General features: G+C 41.3%; 2 protein-coding genes across 2 annotated transcripts; one reads left to right on the plus strand and one right to left on the minus strand.

Annotated features, from left to right (window-relative positions):
- Positions 1 to 4,818: 4,818 nt before the first annotated feature.
- LOC137724938 (uncharacterized) lies at positions 4,819 to 6,075 on the minus strand. Its single transcript, XM_068463574.1, has one exon. It carries the CDS (start codon positions 6,073 to 6,075, stop codon positions 4,819 to 4,821), a length of 1,257 nt encoding a protein of 418 aa, XP_068319675.1.
- A 2,873-nt stretch (positions 6,076 to 8,948) lies between these two features.
- Positions 8,949 to 18,291, plus strand: LOC137725271 (uncharacterized protein At4g06744-like). The gene is made up of 2 exons (XM_068463904.1): positions 8,949 to 10,017; positions 17,628 to 18,291. Exons 1-2 carry the CDS (start codon positions 9,093 to 9,095, stop codon positions 18,098 to 18,100), a joined length of 1,398 nt encoding a protein of 465 aa, XP_068320005.1. The 5' UTR covers positions 8,949 to 9,092; the 3' UTR covers positions 18,101 to 18,291.
- The last annotated feature ends 4,887 nt before the right edge of the window (positions 18,292 to 23,178 follow it).

A 23,178-nucleotide genomic window follows, 5' to 3' on the forward strand; every position in this document is an offset into this window, starting at 1 on the left:
ATCGCCCAGGGGAGTAATCCTTAAATGCATATTCCCATCTCTACCTAGCACGAGGCCTTTTAGGAGCTCACTGGCTTCAGGTTCCATTAGAACTTCGAAGTTAAGCAAGAAGGGGGCTTGAGCAATCCCATGATGGGTGACCCACTGGGAAGTTGCTCGTGAGTTTCCAAAAACAAAACCATGAGGGAATGGTAAACCCAAAGCGGACAATATCGTGCTACGGTGGTGGAGCGGGCTCGGGAAGTGGTCCTGCCCAGGCCGGGATGTGACAGTGGTTCAACCCAAAAACTAGCTCAATGAGTTATTACAGATAATTCGAGTCCTAGGGACTCCCATCATATCATCAAATAATTGAGTTCCAATCAATCATGAGCAAAATAATGGTTCCTAAGATCCATATTATAACTCCAATTGACAATACCATCTGACACCATGTTCTTCTCCCGATAAGCTTTGTTTATTATATATGAAGGAAATATTACTCTTAGTGTGTGTTTTTAGTAAAACTACTTGTTTTACCCTATTACAGGCGTTTTGTTTGTGGTCCAATATCTTAGCGAATAGTCGGTTTGGTTTCCTAAATTATTGTAGTAGTTTCGAATTCATTTGGAAGAGCTTTCAAAATGGTTGAAATGGCTTTTAGTGAAATTAATTCTCAGTTTTAAAAGCACTTTAAGTGTTTTTTGGGAAAAGCACCGGATATGTGCTTCTTACAGAAAACAGTGAAAGTAGTTTTCCAGAATCCACCATTGCTATAGCCTTGGGGATAGGCAACCCAATCCACTTGGGCAATTGAATCCAAGACGAGCCCGATGAAGAAGTCAGACAATAATCGTCTAGCCCAGCGACCTGCCTATGTGACGTCACCATGACGTCAACCACAACTTAAATTATTAAAAAATTATAGAAATTATTAAAAATTACAAAAAAAAAAAAACTAATAAAAACATAAAAAATTATAACTTTTTTTCTTTCTATAAATACATGACCATGTTCTTCCACTTTACACTACATTTTAATATTTTCAACTACTTTCAACCAATTTTTTATTATTATCTGAAATTAAAAATAAAGTTATCTTTGATTATTTTATAAAATAAAAAATACTAATATTTTAATACAAATTGCCTAGGTTATTTAGTTTAAGGATAGAGATGCACTTGGGTAGTTACTGTTCATTAAAGGGGATTGAGTTGCCTATTGCCCAAGACGGCTTTCCTACACTAGAAGTGCTCTAAGAATTGGTTTAAAAAATATTTTTAATAAAAATGATTTTAATTATTTAAAAAATACTTTCAAATGAGTTCTTAATTAAAAGAAGTACCTAATTGAATATCAAACTTCACCCCGTTATGCCCACTTGGGTGTCATGTCTTGAAACAATCCAAACGTTTGTGTCATGCTATATTTTAGTTAGTAGGGGTACCAAATTGAAATCAAACTTCACCCCTTAAGCCCACTTGGGCGTCATGTGTTGAAACAATCCAGAAGCTTATGTGTCATGTTTTGGTACCCTCCAAAAGAAATTGCATAATTGTTGTGGCATGGACTTGGAAGTCAATGTCATGTGTTGAAACAATCCAGAAGCTTATGTGTCATGTTTTGGTACCCTCCAAAAGAAATTGCATAATTGTTGTGGCATGGACTTGGAAGTCTATGTGTATTTTGTTCTTGTGGAAATTGTGAAGTAGAGAGCTTAGGGTTTATGGATTTGCACGCCCGTGTGAAAGGACAGACACAAATTATTGACAAGTCTTTTTTTTCTTTTTTTTTTTTGAAAACCTGCTTCCATTAAAACGGGCCGAAGCCACAAACAACAGAAGCACAAACAGAGCAAGCCACAAAGGCAACCACAATCAAAAGCACAGGAGGGGGATTAACTCAGCAGACCCATACCAAAGATACGGTCTCCCCCGCCCAGGCCAAAACAAAAATTAATGGGGGCATGGTAACCCATCCTTGTTAAGAACACGGACCAGCGAAGATGGAGGGAGGTTTACCCAATTCACACCGCACATCTCCAGATTACTTCTCGACGCCAAAACATGCGCCGCCAAATTGGCCGATCTCGGTACCCAAGACCAGCGACACTCCTGAAAGGTCCCCCCAATACGCAAAGCCTTCGAGATATCGGGGAAGGCCTCCCAGCTGCCCCTTGAATATCCTTGAGATAAACAAAGGATATTCTCCTTAGAGTCGGACTCCACAATGATGTTCTCCAACCCCAACGCATTTGCCAACTCACACCCACGCAAAATTGCAGCAGCCTCAGCAGCAGCCGCACTAGGCGCCCCAATCCTTCCTCGAGTAGCAGCCACAAACTTCCCCTCATGATCCCGAATCACTACACCCACAAACCCACATCTAGAATTAGCCTCCCAGCTCGCATCCACATTCACCTTCAGAAAAGGACCACACGGAGGATCCCAGCGGGCAGGAGGACTGGAGCGATTCAGAACCCGCTGAGGACAGCCAGCAAAGCCATCAGTCGCCTCCAAAAAAGCATTCACCGAAGTCCAAATAGCCAAAATGACTCGATTAGGATTAATCCCCATGTGATAAAAAACAAAGCAACACCGGGTTTTCCAAATATGCCAGCAGGTTATAGCCACAAACTTTAAAATCCTAGCCATCTCATCCTTTGACCCCAAGTTAGACCCGACTAAATACATAACCCAGTCTCGAAAAGACGAGATATTTGCTCTACTCACCCTGAAATTCAACGGACCACCAAACCAAATCGGCTCCACCCACGGACATAGAAGGAGCATGTGCTCAACAGATTCATTCTGGTCGGAGCATATTGGGCAACGCGGGGATGGAGAACAGCGGCGTATGAACAGATTCTCCATCGTTGCCACCGCCCAATTTAGAGCCCGCCACATAAAGTTCCGGATCTTCGGAGGAGTCTTCAGCTGCCAAATACTTCTCCAAACTTTGTTCGGGATCATAGTGGAAGAAGAGGAGGCTCTGTCATTCCTATTGCTCGAGCTAGCATGCTTCCAATGATATCCAGATCTCACCGAATACACCCCATTCTTAGTAGCCGGCCAAATTATCCTGTCCTCTTGGGATCTGTCTCCTATGGAGGTTTCCAGAATGGCATCATAATCCTCCACCGATATAAGAGGCCTAATGGCCTCAATATTCCAGGTTCCGGACACATCATTAATCATTGTATTCACCCGCATATTCCGAGACACTCTTACATCTCCAATGGCCGTAGGTTTCCCAGCAGTGATAGACGGCACCCACCTATCATGCCACAACCTGATACTTCTTCCATTCATAATCTGCCAATGAGCTCCTTCCTGAAGAATCCCGCGCCCCACCAACAAACTTGACCATCCCCAAGAAGCTCTTCCCCCCAAAGTCGCTTCCAGGAACGAGCAGTGAGGAAAATAACGGGCTTTAAGAATCCGCGCCCATAACGAGTTTGGATCATGTATCAATCTCCAGCACTGTTTAGCAAGCAAAGCATCATTAAATTCTCGAAAATTTCGGAACCCCATACCTCCTTCCAGCTTCGGATATCCCAACATATCCCGAGAGACCCAGTGTATACTTTTCTCCCCCCCTGTCTTCCCCCACCAAAACTCAGCAATTACAGCGTCAAATTCGGAACACAGAGTGGTAGGAAACTTAAAAAGATGCATGGGATAGGCAGGGATAGCTTGAATTACCGCCTTAATCATTATTTCTTTTCCTGCTTGAGAGAGGGTGCACTGTTTCCATCCCTGAACTTTTTCCAGAATTCTTTCCTTCACAAAAGCAAGCCCTTGCCGTTTCGATCGACCCCAGATAGCCGGGAGACCAAGATACTTCCCCGGATCCTTTGCCAAAGGCATGCCAACAATATGACTTAGCTCAGCTGACAAGCTGCTAGGCACGTTTGCTCCAAAGAAAATACACGACTTCTGATAATTCACCTGTTGACCAGAAGCATGACAATAATCATTTAAAATCCTCAACAAACTATCACAGTTTTGTTTATCAGCACGCAAGAAGATCAAAGTGTCATCCGCAAAAAATAAGTGTGAAATAGTCGGGCATCCATGGTTTAGCTGAATGCCATTAAGCTTCCTCCTATCCACCGCCTGTTGAAGCAGCCGAGCCAAAACCTCGCCAACAAGAATGAATAAATACGGAGATAGCGGGTCTCCTTGCCGGATCCCCCTAGATGGTATGAAATTCTCCCCTGGTTGCCCATTCAGGAGTATAGCAAAATCCACTGTTTTAACACATCCCATAACAAGCTTCCTCCACTGTTGACAGAACCCCAACTTTTCCATGACTGCCTCGAGGAAATCCCATTCAACCCGATCGTATGCCTTATGCATATCAAGCTTCACTCCCATCTCAAACTTACTCTTTGCCTTTCGAAGTTTCAGAAAGTGGAACATCTCATGAGCAATCCCAATGTTATCTTGAATTTGTCTTCCCATCACGAAGCGCTTTGGGTAGAGGAAATAATCTCCGATAGAAGAGGCTTGAGGCGATTCGCCAGTATTTTTGACACAATCTTGTAGGAATAATTGCACAAGCTAATAGGTCTGAAATGCCCTACCGAGTCGGGATTTGTGATCTTCGGCACCAACACTATGTGTGTCGAATTGAGCCGTTGCGGGTCCGAGATCCCCAGCATAAAATCCTGCACAATTCCATTTACATCCTCCATAAGAGAGTTCCAGTATGAGTGGTAGAAAATCCCCTGAAATCCATCAGGACCCGGGGCTTTCATTCCCCCCATTTGTAAAGCTGCCGTCTGGACTTCCTCCATTGACACCGGGCTTATTAAGCCAGCATTCATCTCATCACTTACCTTGTGTTGTAAGCAGTCCAAAATGCAGCCCCACTCCCTTGGGCCAGAAGTAGAGAAAAGACTTTGAAGTGTTCTTCAATATACCTCTGAACCTCGTACTGATTATCAATCCAACTTCCATTCCCATCCTTAATCTTTACTACCTTTTTCCTCCTTCTCCGTTGAAGCGTTGACTGATGGAAAAAGGCCGTATTCGCATCACCCTCCCTGAGCCACTTCACTCGCGATCGCTGCTGCCAAAATTGCTCCTCCACCTCCCCCAATCTGGCAATTCGCTCCAAAACCGTCTTAATTTCCTCCCAGTTTTTTCGCCAATTATGTTGAAGCACCCCCAGCCTGTTTGTAAGGTCCTCAATGTCGCGCCCTCTCGCTTTAAATTCCTGCTGACTCCACTTGCTTAACTTTACTCGACACTCCCTCAATTTTTTCTGCCATTTCATGATTCCGTCACCACTGCAGTGTTGCCTCCAACAACGATCCACTATTTCTTTACACCTTACCTCTTTGGTCCAGAACGCTTCAAAACGAAAAAGCTTCTTCCTTTTTTGATCCCGAAGTTGATATTGAATTATTAGGGGGCAGTGGTCCGACCCAAGAACAGTTTCATGAACAACCATTGTATTGGGCCAGCTATCTTGCCACTGCCTATTAGCCAAGCCCCTATCCAACCGCTCATCAACCAGTTGACCATTTCTCATTCCTCTCCACGTAAAGCAAGGCCCATTATAGTCCAGGTCCATAAGCTCCGTGCCATTTAAAAATTCCTCCAGGTACCTTGGTCGGTTACAGTTCAAACTAGCTCCTCCAGATTTTTCATAATCCCAAAGGATCTCATTGAAATCTCCTCCGCAAAACCACGGAATAGCAGTCGGTTTAAACCATTCTTTCATCCACCGCCAAAATTCCAGTTTTTCATTCCTATATGCAGTACCGTAAACCCAAGTAACCCGAGCCATTCGAACCGAGTCCACAAAATTGATGTTAGCATCAATAATATTTTTGGAAGTATAACCAATCGTTACCTCAACAGAATCATCCCACCACATACTGAGGCCCCCAGCTCTCCCAATGGGGGAAACATGAAACCCATTTCGATATCCCATTCGACGTTTTACTCCATCAACTCTATTATCTCTCATCTTTGTTTCAGCAAGAAAAATCATAGTAGGCCTGTGTTTCCTAATGAGCCCATGTAGAGCCCGAACTACCGTGTCCGACCCTAGACCACGGCAGTTCCATACAAGGTACGTCATGGCTCCCTTGCGGCTGTTGTGGGCCAGCCGCCACCACCCTTAGTTCCAGTAAGCTCCCACTTTGTTGTCGACTCAAGCAACCTCGTCTCCGCATGCTCTTCAGCACTGTCCTCCTTCTCTTCTACCGGACTCGCCACAGTTGCCAATTTCCTAGATAGATACAATTCCAAGGTTTTTCCTTCAGCATTTCCTGCCCCCAGCTTGTTTCTTTTGAGCGAACAGTGATTTGTCTCCAGACTACCCCTCTTTGCCCCACAACTCCACCCTCCATCCGAACTCCAGTGTTGCCCACTAGTCTCACTCCTCGGCATGCCCTCCCTCCCTCGCAAATTCTGCCTAGCCGACGAAGCCATCGGCTCTGGAACATAAGACTTTCCCCAATTCGGGGCGCCTTTGGTAATTTTTGTAGTGTGTCCACCTTTTCCCCTGATTGGGCCTTGAGCAACTTCTCCCGTTTCCTCTAACTCTTGGTCTCGGTCTGCCTGGGTAAGATAAAGTGGGTTAGGTAAATTAAATATGGTAGTGGATTGAGGGCCCAAACACCCAATTCCCATTAACACTTGCTGGGCCATCTGGGCCATGTTTCCATCTATCACCCACTATTGGGAGCTCCCATCCTGACCCTCCTTTCTATTCTTCATCCTTTGCCACTTTTTCTGACTTCTCCTTGGATTGTGTGCCTCCACTTGACTTGTTGTCCCCCTCACTGGTTCTTCATCTTCCTGACGCTCCGTCTCCACCGTGAACCCCACGCGCCGCTGCGTATTGCGCTGTTCCTCTCCTCTGATAGTACCAGCATGTCTCATTTCTCCCAACTTAACCACCAGCGGTTTTGGCTTAATTATTTCCTCTCTAATAGGCCCCGTTTTCGTCCATTCACCATACCCTACTGTGGAGCTCTGCCCATTCTCAAAAGAACACTCGGTATTTGCATGTCCTATCCTCCCACATTTATAGCAAAAATCCTGGAGTCTTTCATATCGGAATTCAATCCACGAGTCCTTGTTACTCTCCCGCGGTATCCAACATCCTTTAGCTAAAGGCATTTTTGTATTAACCATCACCCGCACCCTGAGGAAGCCCCGAGCCTTTGCCAAATCCTCAATCTCCAATACCTCTCCAATCTCTTTGGCCAGACGTCGTACATTGGTTTCTGTACATAAGCATAAAGGCACCCCCCGGATTTGAACCCAGAAGGGAACCAGCTCCATGGGAATTTCCTCTATTGCTAGATCTGCTGGCCATCGTTTAATAGAAAAATTCTGCTTCATAACCGCCCATGGTACTTGACTCAAAATCCGCTCAGCCGAGCTTTCATCCTGCACTGTGATGATAAAAGTGTTTCCATGAGCCCATTTGACTTCAAAATCCCCCATTTCCTTCCACCCAGCTCTCAGGATGTTTCTGATTCCCCATTTATTTAACACTTTGTTGGTTAGGGCAGTTCCCACCAGCTTAATCCCTCGCTCCATATTCGTTACCTCCATCGACTTCTCCAGGTGGACCACCAGTTCCTCCACCTCTTGACTCGTCATTTTCCAGCTGCTTTCCTTGTCTCCTCTTTCCTGGCGATCAGTTCTTCTGCAGTTTGCTGTTTTAAACTCAGATGTTCCCTTGGACCCCCACTTGTTATTTCTTACCTCTATTCTGTTCCTTGGTTGCCTTTTTTCTATCTGAACTGCAAGCAGCAAAACCACAGAGAAAATTGTGATTTTTGGGCCTCTGTGTCTTCCTTCAGGATTTCTCCTCCTGCGCCATAAATTCGATTTGGCAGTAGGTGGGCTGCCATTAATTTCATTGCCTTTGGTAGGTGACCTCCCATAATAAATACCCCCAACCCCCTCCATCAAATTTGGGTGGAAGAATTACCTCACCCCTCCCCCACTCCTCGACTCACCAAACAACGGGACAGCCTAACCTCAAACAACAGGATCGCACTTAGTCTCACCTCAAAACCCAGCTACCCCACTGCAGACAACACAGAGAATGGGAACCTGAACCAAACACCTAGCACACTCCCACACGGAGAGAAGGGACACTCACCACGGAGGGCTCCCACAGCGGAGAGAACAAGGGACCATTTATTGACAAGTCATTTTTTTGGAAAAGCACTTCAGTAATCCTCTTTCTACCTGTTGAATGAATGGTTCAGCTGCTAGGATTAGATGAAATTATTTTTTATTTTTTTAATTTTTTTGAAAGCAACCTCAAGCGGTGGAAGTATCAATGCTTCCTGTGAACTTTCTGATTCTCATTGATGAAAACGTAACCTTTACATGGCTTTATTCACAAGGAGACCTACAGTTACAAGAGTCCTGTAGCAGGTGAACCATTTACATAAATTAAATGCAATTTACAAATAATAATCCCATCTAATCCTAGCAGCATGTTGAGTAAATGGTTCAGCTCTACCCAATCAAACAAGTCAAGCGGTGTATTTTTCTTCCAATTTCCAATCAAGCAAGTCAAGTGGTGTATTTTTCTTCCAATTTCAATCACGTCTACAAGAGAAATGAAATATTTGTATCATCATTTGTATCATCTTTCTAATAAAGGTATAACCCACAGACACATGCATGTCCCATCTCCTAAGAGATGGTACAAATATAGTGTAAGAGTAACAATTTTACTACTATAAACCTACTTTTTCTGCAATTCTCTTTCAAGCCCAAAATCTTCATTTGGACGTATATTTCCATTCTAATACTGTAATAAAGGCCAAACTTCTAGACTTTTGGTAGGCCACCAATAGACATTATAAAGCAAATATAAAAATAATGCAAGGAATCAGAGTGAATGGCAAACAGCAATGTATAATAATGAGAGCTCAACTCTCACCGTCAAACAAACATTTTTGGCTGGCAAGTTTATCTGTTTCCTCATGACCCTTTACTCTTCTTTCTTACTTCAAGTCTTCCTTCTTAATCTCCTTAATATACAAAATTTATTTTATTACATATTAGTATCTCCTCACTATTTCTAACTACTCTTCATTCATTGAGCTTCAACAACCAGACATGACTACCTTCTCTTTCTTTTCTTCACTTCTGATCTCAACATTTTTGGTGCATTTATGTTTGTACCATTATAAGGTTGAAGCCTTGGAGATAATCATAGGTGGAGGAGGAGGTGAGGCCAGCCCTCCTGCTCCCTCCCCTGAATACGAAGATTGTCCTCCCCCTCCTCCCCCTCCATGCCCGCCGCCTCCTCCATCACTGCCACTGCAGCCACCTCCAAAACTACAGTCTCCACCACCGCCAATGCCACCAAAATCACCGCCGCCACCTTCCTCCGGCCCCTTTGAAAGCGAGCGACTTGAAGTTGCCTTCAATGTGGTTAAAAGGTTCGTAGCAAAAATCAAGTCCGACCCAAAGGGCTTCGCAAAGACATGGCAGGGTCCAAATATTTGCAGATACAAGGGCTTTGTCTGCGCCATTCATCCTGTCTACAAGCAGAAAACAGTCTCCGGTATAGACATCAACGGGGCTATGTTGGGTGGTTACAACAATAAACTTCCACTCGATGGCTTCCTTGACAAGTTAGAAGATTTGGTGTTCTTCCATGCAAACTCCAACAACTTCACAGGCTCAGTCCCGATTGGCACTGCCATGCTTCGATACTTCTACGAGCTCGATCTCAGCAACAACAAGCTATCCGGAGGGTTTCCGTACGAGGTTTTAACAGCAACAAATTTGACATTTTTGGACCTCCGGTTCAACTTCTTTGCCGGTCCGGTCCCAGCCCGAGTCATCAAACTAGACGTTGATGTGCTATTCCTCAACAACAACGGTTTCACTCAGCAGATCCCTGACTATCTTGGCTCCTCACCTGCCCATTACTTCACTTTTGCCAACAACAATTTCACCGGTCCGATCCCAAGAAGCATTGGTCAAGCATCCAGAACCCTTTATGAGGTTCTCTTCCTTGGGAACCAACTTTCAGGTATGGTCCAAAATTTCGATAATATTAAAAAAAAAAAATCGCAGTCTTTTTTAATTATTTGTTTATTTTAGGATGCTTTAGATTTTGACCCTTACAATCCATTATTTCTAGATAAAAACTCATCTATCTTTAAAAATTCAGTTTAAGCCCAAATTTAAAATTTGCAAATATATAGAAACACTATTGACCTATTAATACAACTTATTTACACTAATGTCACTCATACTTTATGGTCTCTTTTCCAAATTCCTAAATTTATGCCAAATTTAAAGTAGTAGAAAAAGTAAAATAAAATGAAAAAAGTGTTTGCATTAACAGTATCTATTGCAAACTAGAAAAGTAGTTTTTTTTTTTTGAGATATATTTTGTAGCAATTTTATGCATATTAATTGGTAGGTAAATTAGTTTGTTCCAATTATTTAAAAAAAAAATACTACACCTATATTATATATTTTGAATCAAATAACATTCCTCTAACTTGTAGGTAAATTATTTTCTATGTATTTTTATATGTGTTAGACACGTTTTGTTGTTGTATAAACATGAGTGGAACATAATATTGTTGATTTTATACATCAAACTGCATTTCTTTTGTTACAGGTAAATTATTTTCCATGCACAAGTACTTATGTTAGGCAAGTTCTGTTGTTGGTACATACAATATTTTGTGTCATTGTAAAGAAAGATTACATTACACCCATGGTATAATTGTTGTAGGTAAATTATTGGAAATTAATTTGTAGTTAGGTTATGAACATTTTGCATCATTGGAAATGAACATTTCAAAGAGTAGGTAGGTAAATTAATTTTTCTAATTATATAAAAAAAATTACACTACACCTAGTTATATTTAATTTTTCCAATTATTAAAAAAATTTCTACTACAACCAACCAAATAACATTTCTCTAACTTGTAGGTAAATTATTTTTCATGTATTGTTAGAAATGTTAGGCACAGTTTGTTGTTGTATAAACATGGGTGTAACATAGTATTTTTAATACTATGCATCAAACTACATTTCTTCTTAATATAGGTAAATTATTTTCCATGTATTAGTAAATATGTGTCACATCCCCGCCCGGGGCGGATCACTTCCCGGGCCTACTCCACCACCGTAGCACGATATTGTCTGCTTTGGGTGTCACAACCCGTCCCGGAATTTTTAATTCCGAGGACGTGAAGTTACCAAGATGCCCTTAAACGGGACTAAGGGGCGTAAAGTTGGCATTAGTTTTTACCTGAAGTTCCTAAACTAATGTTAATTGGAATATTCATTAGTTTTAGGGACTTAAATTTAAGACTTAGATGTAACATCCCGTCCCGGGATTTATTAAAACGTACGTATGAATTTACGATTTTACCCCCTAGTCGTTATTTTACGTGTATTTTTGTGTTGTGTGGTGTTGTGGGACCACCCACACTCATACATTTTCTTTTTCTTTCCGGGATTCCCTCCCTCATTCCCTCACTCTGTCTTCTCTGTCTACTCTCTCTCTCTCTCTCTCTTCCTCCCCGAGTTCATCTTCTTCTTCTCCTTCTACACACGGACACACATACAAACCAACTCAAACCTTCACCAATCGAGAAACCAAGTACCGGCCCACAGAAGCAAAGCCGTGCGGTAGCCCCCTTTCGGGCGGGGAATGCCAAAGCGGACAATATCTTCGGAGTTGAAGGGTCGGGATGTGACAATTTGGTATCAGAGCCGGACTCGTGCTGGTTCGATGTGCCGACGGGGACGTCGGGCACCCCTACGGGGGGAGGATGTTACATCCCACATCGGCCACACGAGGGTCGAGTCCTGGCCTTATAAGTCCATGCCTGGCTCCTTAACTTCGAAGAGGCCTTTTGTGGGCGCCCAGTAGGGGTGTGGCAGGCGCTGGGCTACGGCCCAAGTACCGGCCCACAGAAGCAAAGCCGTGCGGTAGCCCCATTTCGGGCGGGGAATGCCAAAGCGGACAATATCTTCGGAGTTGAAGGGTCGGGATGTGACAATTTGAGGCTTGGTAAACCTATCCCACATCGGCCACACGAGGGTCGAGTCCTGGCCTTATATATCCATTCGCAACCTTGTTGGTTACCAAGACGCGTTCCGCGGAGGGAACAAAACCGTGAGGGGTGGGTCTGGAGGTCCGAGGACGCTCCTGCCCCCAAAACGGACAATATCTGTTGGGTTGTGGGCCAGAGCCACGGCTGCTGCGTGTTACTCCCAAGACGCGTTTTGTGGACAGACCCGGAGGGGTGGTAGGCGCTGGCTTCGGCTGAGTACCGGTCCACAGGAACAAAACCGTGCGGTAGCCCTGCCTTCGGGCCAGGGAATGCCAAAGCGGACAATATCTTGGTAACGGCGGGTTCGGATGTGACAATTTGGTATCAGAGCCGGACTCGTGCTGGTGGTATGCCGACGGGGACGTCGGGCTCCCTAAGGGGGGTGGATAGGCTTGGTAAACCTATCCCACATCGGCCACACGAGGGTCGAGTCCTGGCCTTATATATCCATTCGCAACCTTGTTGGTTACCAAGACGCGTTCCGCGGAGGGAACAAAACCGTGAGGGGTGGGTCTGGAGGTCCGAGGACGCTCCTGCCCCCAAAGCGGACAATATCTGTTGGGTTGTGGGCCAGAGCCACGGCTGCTGCGTGTTACTCCCAAGACGCGTTTTGTGGACAGACCCGGAGGGGTGGCAGGCGCTGGCTTCGGCTGAGTACCGGTCCACAGGAACAAAACCGTGCGGTAGCCCTGCCTTCGGGCCAGGGAATGCCAAAGCGGACAATATCTTGGTAACGACGGGTTCGGATGTGACAATAGAACTAGGTTTATATGTTATAACTTGATGATTTGGGGATTGGGTAGGACCCCACATCCCTCAAATCTCTCCCCCATTTCTGCATCTTGTCTCTCTCTCTCTCTCCTCCCTCACAAACCTCTCATTCTCTCTCAGTTATCTCTCTCTCCTTTGAACTCACACGGATCACCCACAAAACCACCCTAAAACTATACCAACGAAGGATCTAAGACCACCATCGTACTCCTGAAGACCACACGAACACGATGGTACCAATTTTAGGTGAGTTTCACTTCGGAAAACATGGATTTCAATTTCACCGTGTGTGTGCACTGTTCATGCACACGTAAAACTTGATGTTTTTGGGATTTTGGAGCTTGTAGGAAGCTTGGTGAGGTCCTAAGGAGCCTCGGAGTACTTCGTTGGAGAAGTTTGGACGTCGGGATCATTGTGGTCAATGTTTGCCGGAGCTTTTGAGGGGTTTTCCGGCAAATCCACGGTGAGTTAGGGGTCGAGGCAGGTATGGATGTGTTCGTCTCGTCAATACCTTCATTTTGATATATAGTACGTCGAAAATGGTTAAGAAATGAAGAAGTTATGACACTTTGAAGTTTACCTAGAAATTCCGGCAAAACACCCACCTTCGGCGAAACCAGTCCGGCGACGCGAGGAAGAAGACGCGCGCGTGGGCAGCACGTGAACAGGGCGCGTGGGGGCGCGTGAGAGCTCCAAATTGATGATAGTATTTCAATCGTATCCCCAAACGTATTTCATACGTATATCAAATGTATTTCATACATATATCAAATGTATTTCAAATGTAGCTTACCTGGGCCTCCTCAGCACCATGCAACAGTATGCATAATTATGGTAATGCACATATTAAAATATGATGCATATATGACAGGATATTTAATTCATATTTCTTTTAAAATATGTTTTCTGGGAAATACGTCAAGCATACGTATATATATATATATATACTGAAAAATAACTGCCCACTCACTGATAAGTAGCCGGCTCGTAACCCTCACGCCTAGTTTGGTTACATTCGTCGTTCGTACAAGTTTCACCTATAACAGAATAATTATAAAATCATCATTTAAACGCACATACATTAAACATTCGTCAATAACTTTTTCATACGTTGCTCAATTTGGGTGTATGAATATACCACGGTGATCTACACGACGTCACGAACACGTGACAATTTTCACAACTCAATTTGGAGCTCTCACGCGCCCCCACGTGCCCTGTTCACGCGCTGCCCACGCCCGCGTCTTCTTCCTCGTGTCGCCAGACTGGTTTCGCCAGAGGTGGGTGTTTTGCCGGAATTTCTAGGTAAACTTCAAAGTGTCATAACTTCTTCATTTCTTAACCATTTTCGATGTACTATATATCAAAATGAAGGTATTGACGAGACGAACACATCCATACCTGCCTCGACCCCTAACTCACCGTGGATTCCCCGGAAAAACCCTCGAAAGCTCCGGCCAACATTGACCACAATGATCCCGACGTCCAAACTTCTCCAACGAAGTACTCCGAGGCTCCTTAGGACCTCACCAAGCTTCCTACAAGCTTAAAAATCCCAAAAACATCAAGTTTTACGTGTGCATGAACAGTGCACACACACGGTGAAATTGAAATCCATGTTTTCCGAAGTGAAACTCACCTAAAATTGGTACCATCGTGTTCGTGTGGTCTTCAGGAGTACGATGGTGGTCTTAGATCCTTCGTTGGTATAGTTTTAGGGTGGTTTTGTGGGTGGTCCGTGTGAGTTCGAAGGAGAGAGAGAACTGAGAGAGAATGAGAGGTTTGTGAGGGAGGAGAGAGAGAGAGACAAGATGCAGAAATGGGGGAGAGATTTGAGGGATGTGGGGTCCTACCCAATTCCCAAATCATCAAGTTATAACATATAAACCTAGTTCTAAGTCTTAAATTTAAGTCCCTAAAACTAATGAATATTCCAATTAACATTAGTTTAGGAACTTCAGGTAAAAACTAATGCCAACTTTACGCCCCTTAGTCCCGTTTAAGGGCATCTTCGTAACTTCATGTCCTCGGAATTAAAAATTCCGGGACGGGTTGTGACATTGGGCTTACCATTCCCTCATGGTTTTGTTTTTGGGAACTCACACGAGAACTTCCCGATGGGTCACCCATCCTGGGAGTGCTCTCGCGCGCTACTCGCTTAACTTCGGAGTTCCAACGGAACCCGAAACCAGTGAGCTCCCAAAAGGCCTCGTGCTAGGTAGAGATGGGAATATACATATAAGGCTCACTCCCCTTGGCGATGTGGGATGTCAGAATCCACCCCTTTTAGGGGCCCGACGTCCTCGTCGACACACACGCGACCAGTGTTAGGCTTTGATACCAAATTGTCACTTCCCGGCCAGGGGCGGATCACTTCCCGGGCCCACTCCACCACCGTAGCACAATATTGTCCACTTTGGGCTTACCATTCCCTCAAGGTTTTGTTTTTGGGAACTCACACGAGAACTTCCCGATGGGTCACCCATCCTGGGAATGCTCTCGCGCGCTACTTGCTTAACTTCGGAGTTCCAACGAAACCCTAAGCCAGTGAGCTCCTAAAAGGCCTCGTGCTAGGTAGAGATGGGAATATACATATAAGGCTCACTCCCCTTGGCGATGTGGGATGTCACATATGTTAGGCACTTTTTGTTGTTGGTATAAACATTATTTTGCATCATTGTAAAAAAGAGATATTATATTACACCCATGGTATAATTGTTTGTAGGTAAATTAATGTGCATGTAGATAATGAAATACAATGTTCTAATATATTAATAAAAGAAGGATAAATTCAAAAGTATTCAAGAGTAGGGTGAAAAAACTGAATCGAATAGTTTTATGAAAATTCAAAACCTTTCTAAAAAAGTAATATGCAATAAATTTTTAACATTAATGTCTCTTTTTTTTCTTGTTGCAAAATCATTTACTATTTCCTTATAATTAATTGTCTACATCAAGTATGTAATAGGGGTATTTTAGGCATGTGAAAAATGTATGTGTGAATTAATATGAAGTTAATGAATTTGCTTATGTGGATCCTAGGCATTGGGTTTTCTTTGAGTAAAAAGGTTATGTAGGGTTTTATATGAAGAAAATTGAGTTTGAAGGGCTAAAGTCATATTTTTTTATAAAAGACTAAGTGGGAAGAAATTAAATTCAGATGAATTATCTCTTAGTTTAGTGATATTTTTTAAACCTGATAAATTCTTAAACGACTTATTAACTTGACTCACAATGACATGAAATAACGGATTTCGAGTCAACACTTTAATTAATCGGATCATTATCGGATCACACATTCTTAATAGGTTTATCCGTGTGTAATCCGTTTCAACCTGATAAGAAAAAATTTAGTTTGATAATTTTAAACTACTAAAAAGCCTTACTACAATGTATAGCCATAGTATAAGTGAGATTAAAAAATTTCAAAGCACATTAAAAATACCAAAGAAATTTAAAAATGCCAAAGCACGTTGAAAAATTCATAATAATTAATTTTAAAGTGCGAAAAATATGAAAAAAAAAAATGCAAACGCTCGTGATTGCATCCTCTACGCTTCGTCGATGAGTACATCGTCATTTGAATTTTCAAAACCCTACAAACCTGATGTTTTAGGGGAAAGTTCAAAATAAATAAAATACATAATAATTAATGCAAAAGTGTGAAAAATGCGAAAAAATAATAATAATATACAAACGCTCGTAATTGTATCATCTATGCTTAGACGTTGGTTACATCTTCGTTTAGATTTTTAAAACCCTCAAAATCCTCATGAATAATGTTTATTGTTTGAGTGCAAAATCAATAATAATTAATGTAGAAGTATGAAGATGTAAAGAAAATATACAATCATTCATTGACAAGTTTTACAATTTTCGTGAAGGGGTCAACTCCGAAATTCGACACCGTACTCCATAAACCATAGTTTATATTTAACTGTCGATTTGTTTGCTTTCTATTCTTCGCACTAGATTTCATTTTTCAAAATTTCCTTTTGAAAGCATGATCTTTCAACGGATAAAGAAAAATGAGCGTTTCAGATTGTTGATATCACATTCCGTGTTTATGGTTAACTGAAATAGAAGTCAATATCATATAGTTTATAAAGACTTTATAAACTCTGAGCAATATTTTCATTAACCATAAAAATCTGAATATGATATCAATGATCCAAACCGTTGATCTTTTTACATCCGTTAAAGATCATGTTTAAAAAAAAAATTGAAAAAACAAAATTCAGTGAGAAGAATGAAGTGTAAATGTAAACGTAATCAACCATTAAAATTAAATATATGGTTTATGGGATTATGGTGGCAAGTGTCACAGTTGATCTCTTTACAAAAGTTGTAGAGATTTTCATTATATATATGTAGTGTTATATGACACAACCTGTTAAGATATCTAGTATGTCATGTAAACGACATAAACACAAAAAACACGACACAAATGCCAAGTTTAATATTTCTCTTACTATAATGTTGAAATATGTAATTAGTGTAATTCTTTTTTCCCTAATTTATAAGAAAGAAAAAGTTTACTTACCGAAAATAAATACCAGAGTTTGTTTAATTCACACAATTTTTTTTTAATAGAAAAACAGATAATTAACATGTACCAGCTTATGTACTCTATGTACTCCGTTGATATCTATTATTAATATCTACAAAATATCAAGGATACAACTATAGTCATATGTTGATTGGTACTCAGTATCAGCCAACAACATTTAATTTCATGTTAACGCTTGCGGATTGTATCTTATATGATATTTAAAATTCTGCTTTACAGGGTGTCTGCCTTATGAAATTGGGTACCTAAATCAGGCCACCGTATTCGACGCGAGTTCCAACTGCTTAACAGGCCCAATCCCAGCCTCATTTGCTTGCTTAGCCAAGATTGAGTTTCTAAACTTGGCCAAGAACAAGCTCTACGGACCAGTGCCTGAGATGGTGTGCAAGTTGTCTAACCTGGAGAACTTGTCTTTGGCAGACAACTATTTCACAAAGGTCGGTCCAGAGTGCCAGAAATTGATTGACAGAAAGAAGCTTGATGTTAGTAAGAACTGCATTTTGGACCAACCAAATCAGAGAATAAACGAGGAATGTGCTACATTCTTCTCCAAGCCTAGAAAGTGTCCCAACGAGAAGGAAATGATTTACATTCCTTGTAAAATACCGCATTCGGGATCAAACGAGAAAAAGTCCGATCATCTGCCACGAGCTCCACTGTCTTATGGTACTCTTGTACCACATAGGCTTTGATTAATTTCATGCCCGAAATGGACTCACCGGAGATGAGTCATGATTGTTTCTTGCATTTATGCATATATAGTTTATTTCTTAATGTTTGTAGCTACTTCATAATTTTATGGAGAGATGTAGTAAACTATATAGTCCTAAACTAATAAAGCAGAAGCCATCCATAGAATAATGAGCTTCTTATTTGTCTTAAATGCGATGAACAAATTCCAATTCTTTTTATTTTTTATTTTTTTAGAAGAAACGACAGTGAATTTATCACTTAAGAAGAACTACAATCAAATAGAAAGGCATCGTAAATTGAATTTGGTGGTTCCTCGAACTAAAAAGAATCCAAATAAAAAAGGGAAAAACTTGATATAAGTCCAATTTTTTTAAGAAAAACTAATAAAAGGTTTTAAAAAACTTCATTTTTAATGAAAAGTTTTTTTTAAAGGTATAGTAAATAGTACCAGAGAAATGTATAAATGTGTTTTTTCGTTAAAAGTGAACAGTAGCGGGAGTGTTTTGTTAAACCTCCCATTTTTTTATCCAATATTAGAAAGGGAAATGTTATTGGCATTTTAAAATTCTCATTTTGTACTCCAAACTTTCTATATTTAAGAAGAAAAATACACTTATGAGGAGTGAAAAATAAGATTTTTGAAGTACCATTAATTAAGGTTCTAAAAGACGCTAGGCGCTAGTCGAGTGACGGGTTGGGGCCTAGCGGCTAGGCGGGCGCCTAGGTGTACTAGACGAAATTAAGTAAATATATTATATTTCGCGTAAATAAGTGTTTGCTTGTACTTTTTATATATATAGAGGATCATTTAACACGAGGGATCCCCATTTAAAAAAAAAAAAAAAAATTGAGAACACCCTCTTGACCGTTAGATTTGGTTTTAATGAAATTGTGTGGGAAATTGTTTGGTTGAGATTGTGTGGTCTGTGATTTAATCTCAACCACACAATTTCATTAAAGTCAATCGAATGGCCAAGAGGGTGTCCCCATTTTTCAAAAAAAATGGGGATCCCTCTTGTTAAAGGGCCTATGTGTGTGTGTATAATTTTATCATAAACTACAAAATAGAATGACATATATATTATGAAGTATTGTAATATAATGAAAACATAGGGAACAAACTTATAATATGTGTTCATTTAAGTATGCAATAAGTCTTTTACAATTTATTAAAAAAAATAAAATGCAAAATAAAAGTTATTTATTTTCAATCTAAGTGAGTCATGACCTATACATGTTTGGCAGGCTAGGCGGTTTAGGTGGTTGCCTCAGCAAGCATAGGCACCATTTCTTAATTTTCAAATGTCTAGACATTAATCGGGATGATAGCTAGTCGCCTAGTGATTAGACGAGAATTTTTAGAACAGTACCAATAACAATTCTCTACTAGGAATAGTGCATTTTATTAAAATAAGTCAAATCTCTTAAGTCGGTTTGGTGGGCTGGCTTAATTAATTTGAATTTGAGTCTCAACCCGTGTTTGATGATGCAATTTGTATCACGGTCAGGATTTGAGTGCTGGATTCAAATCCCAAATAGGACGGGCTACGTAACCCAACCTGAACCACAGGTTACGAATCCGACATTCTTCTACTAAGGCATCTCCTCTCCTATCTTCAAAGATTCATCTAATCTCAGCAATTCTGCAACGAACTGTGAGTGGCGTGGCGTCGTGGGTGGGTTGCGGGTCATGAGCAGTGTGATGGGTTGCAAGGGGCGTGGGGGTTACGACAGCATTGTTAGGTGGGTGGGTCGTCGTCGAGATGTCGCGGATCTGATGTGCAGGTTTGAGGGCGTCATAAGCAGGTTGCGAGTGGAGACTTGAATGGGTTGTCGCGAGTAGGATCCACGCTGCTGTGTCTTCGCGAAAGGCATCCTGAACGGGTTGGGCTTCGTAGTGGGGTCGTGAGCGGAGGAGTGGGTTCGATCTGGTCTTTCTGGTTTTTTGGGATTCATCTGTTTCACATTTTCTCTAACCAAAAGAAGATTTCACATTTTGAATCCCATCCTTCCTGTTCAATTTGAGAGTCTACACCAAACAGCAGGTGAGCAGCCATCCAATCCAATCCTAGTCTAACCAGTCTGAAATATCAACTCCTCTCCGGACCGGTCCACCAAACATGCCCTTAAGTTTAGAATTATTTAGAATAAATTATACAAAACTACCTCAATTTGGTCTCATGACAATATCATACCTTATTTTTTAAAATTGATAATGTCATAGAATTTGATCCAATGTTATACCTTCCGCTAGCTTGGTTATAAATTTTTCAGTTAAATGCTGATGTGACTTGATTCGGGCTCACTTTCTATTAAAAAAGTTAATAAAATATTAAAAAATAAAAAAATTAAAACCAAACACCCATCTTCCCCAACCTCTTCCCTGCAACCCAGATCCCTTCCTTGCAACCCCCGATCCCATCCCCACCCATTCCAACATCTCCCCTCCCTACCCCTCCCCCCCCCCAAGACCTACCTTTCCTCACCCTTCCATGCAACTTCATTGTCCTCCAGCTCTTCCGCTTCTTCCTCAAGTTCTGGAAACCCAATGCCTTCACCGCCACACCCCTAAATCCTTCTATCGCTAAAGAAAACGACGTTAAAGAAGAAGAAGAAGATTCTTTCTTCAACTTGGAATTAAGTTTCAACCTTATCCAAACCCCATAAGAAAACAACATCTTCAAATCCAAACCAAAACCAAACACCTCGGACAAAACATTCGGCAAACCAACCCTTTCTTTATCCACTTTTGATCCGATTTCCAGGGAAGGAGGGGAATAGGCGGCGGGTGGGTGAGGGCCTGGGTGGACTTGACAAAGGAGGGGAAGAGCTGGAGGATGGTGAGGTTGGACTGCTTTCTCTGTCCACTTCCAATCCAAATTCCAAGGAAGCGGTGGGGACGTCCCACACGGCGAGGACCTAGATCCGTTCCCACATGACATTTTCCTTCAAGCACACGATACAACTGGTGCTTTTGTACGTCTCATTGGGCTTCTAATCGGAGACGGAAAAGCTGACTGTGAGGTTAGTGAAATTGGGGGTGGTAGCGCCCCACCAGTGAACGTCGGAGCCATGGAGCATGTCGAAATCAAATACCTTGAAGGAGCAATCATCGATTATCTTAATCGAGCCGCGGAGTTGATGCTGGAGCATTTTGAATTCGGATTCAGAGTTGATGAGGGGGTTGGTCTTAGGGCAATCAAGATCGGCATGGCTGAATGCGAGGGTCTGGGGGGCGGGGGGGGGGGGGGAGATGTTGGCATGGGTGGGAAAGGGGTCGGGGTTGCAGGGAAGAGGAAAAGGGATCTGGGTTTTGGACTTGGATTGCAGGGAAGGGGAAGGGGTCAAGGAAGATGGGTGTTGGGTTGCAAGGAAGGGGACAAGGTAAATGGGTGTAGGCCTCAAATCAAGTCACGTCAGCATTTAACTGAGAAATTTACGGCCAAGTTAACAGAAGGTATAACATTTGACCAAATTCTAAAGATGAGGTATGACATTGTCAATTTTAAAAGATGATGTATGATATTGTCGTGAGACCAATAATTGAGGTAGTTTTGTGTAATTTACCCAATTATTTATTATCCATAATTATCTCATTCATAATAAGATTTATTATATTTCTTTCTAATTATTTCTTCTTCTTCTTCTTTTTTATTTTGTATTTTGTATTTTTTTAATTTTTGGTTAATTCTTGTTCATCTTCTTGCTCTAAACCCCTTTATCCATTTTATTTTTAATTTTTATAATCAACCTTTATCACAGGTATTTATCTGCCTATATGACAAATTTGTTTTTATAATCGACATGCGCCACAAAAATTTAATATGTCTTGCTTGTATGTATATTATGTTTTTGTACATTTTAATTAGGTTTAACATCTCGCTTATAGGTATAATCTACATTCACATATTTGTTACTTTGAGTTATGGTCGTATGTTTTGCAGATGGATTTGTGTTAGAATATTAGTTTTTTGTTAGAAGATATTAAGTAGATTTATTGAAATTAGAAGATGCATGAAACCAGAAGATTTTTATTTAACTTTAATATTTTTAAAAAATATATAAACTAAGTATAAAAGAAATAAAAGTGCAGAAAAGATAATACACTGGACTTAACCTTATAACTATGTTGATTTTTTTGACCCATGTCTAAATGCCTGTAAAAACTATAGTCATTCTCCACTAGTAGAAAAAACTATTTGCTCGACGAACCAAATCTCGTCGCACAAGTTGTACTTGCGCGACGAATACAACAAACGGTCATGCAAAAACAGATTCCAAAAAAATGAAGTAAAAGAACATGTGCATTAATATTCCAACAATGTGGAAATGTCTAGGAACTCTAATACAATAACTTGTTGGAAATATCTTGACTCTTAAAACCATCCTCAAATGAGATGTCAAATTTTGAAGCTGCTATCAAATTTGATAGCAACCTCTTTTGGCCAATCCATGTCAGTGCCACATAGGAATTAACATTTCGGTTGGAGGACATTAGTGTGGTCTTTTTTTACCATTATAACTGATGTGAACATTTTGACATCTCATTTGGAGATGCTCTTAATTTTAAAGTTCTTGGGAATATGGAAGTGCATTAATTCCAACAATGTTGAACAAGCCAATTGATACTCCAATGGAAATTAATTCCAACAATGTCTAGACTATGTTGGAGGACTCTTAGGTTGAGGTGGATTTGGGTTTTGAGAACGTCCTCTTATCTCCCTTGGTGTGGATTCGCAACAAGTCCCTAGATATTTCGAAAGAGATAGCTTATCTTAGGAAATACCTTGGTAACATCAACAACTCGACGATATCGTGAAAGATCAAGATAATGACTTGCTCAAGTGAAGCATGGTGTGGAAGCTAGAAGATTATCAGTTTACATGAAAAAGAAAGGATTTACATGGTTGCATGGCATTCTTTGCTGGATAATCTAGGCTTTCTTAGGGTGATAGTAAAGCCTCTAATGGCTAGGATGTTTGATGGAAAGCTATGGAAATTACTAAGATTGCATGAATGGTGATGCTTGGGGCTTAGAGTATGCTTTTGGGCTATGTGGAACTATCTGGGCTTATTT

The sequence above is a fragment of the Pyrus communis genome, chromosome 2, assembly GCF_963583255.1.
Source record: "Pyrus communis chromosome 2, drPyrComm1.1, whole genome shotgun sequence".
Classification (NCBI taxonomy): Eukaryota; Viridiplantae; Streptophyta; class Magnoliopsida; order Rosales; family Rosaceae; genus Pyrus; species Pyrus communis.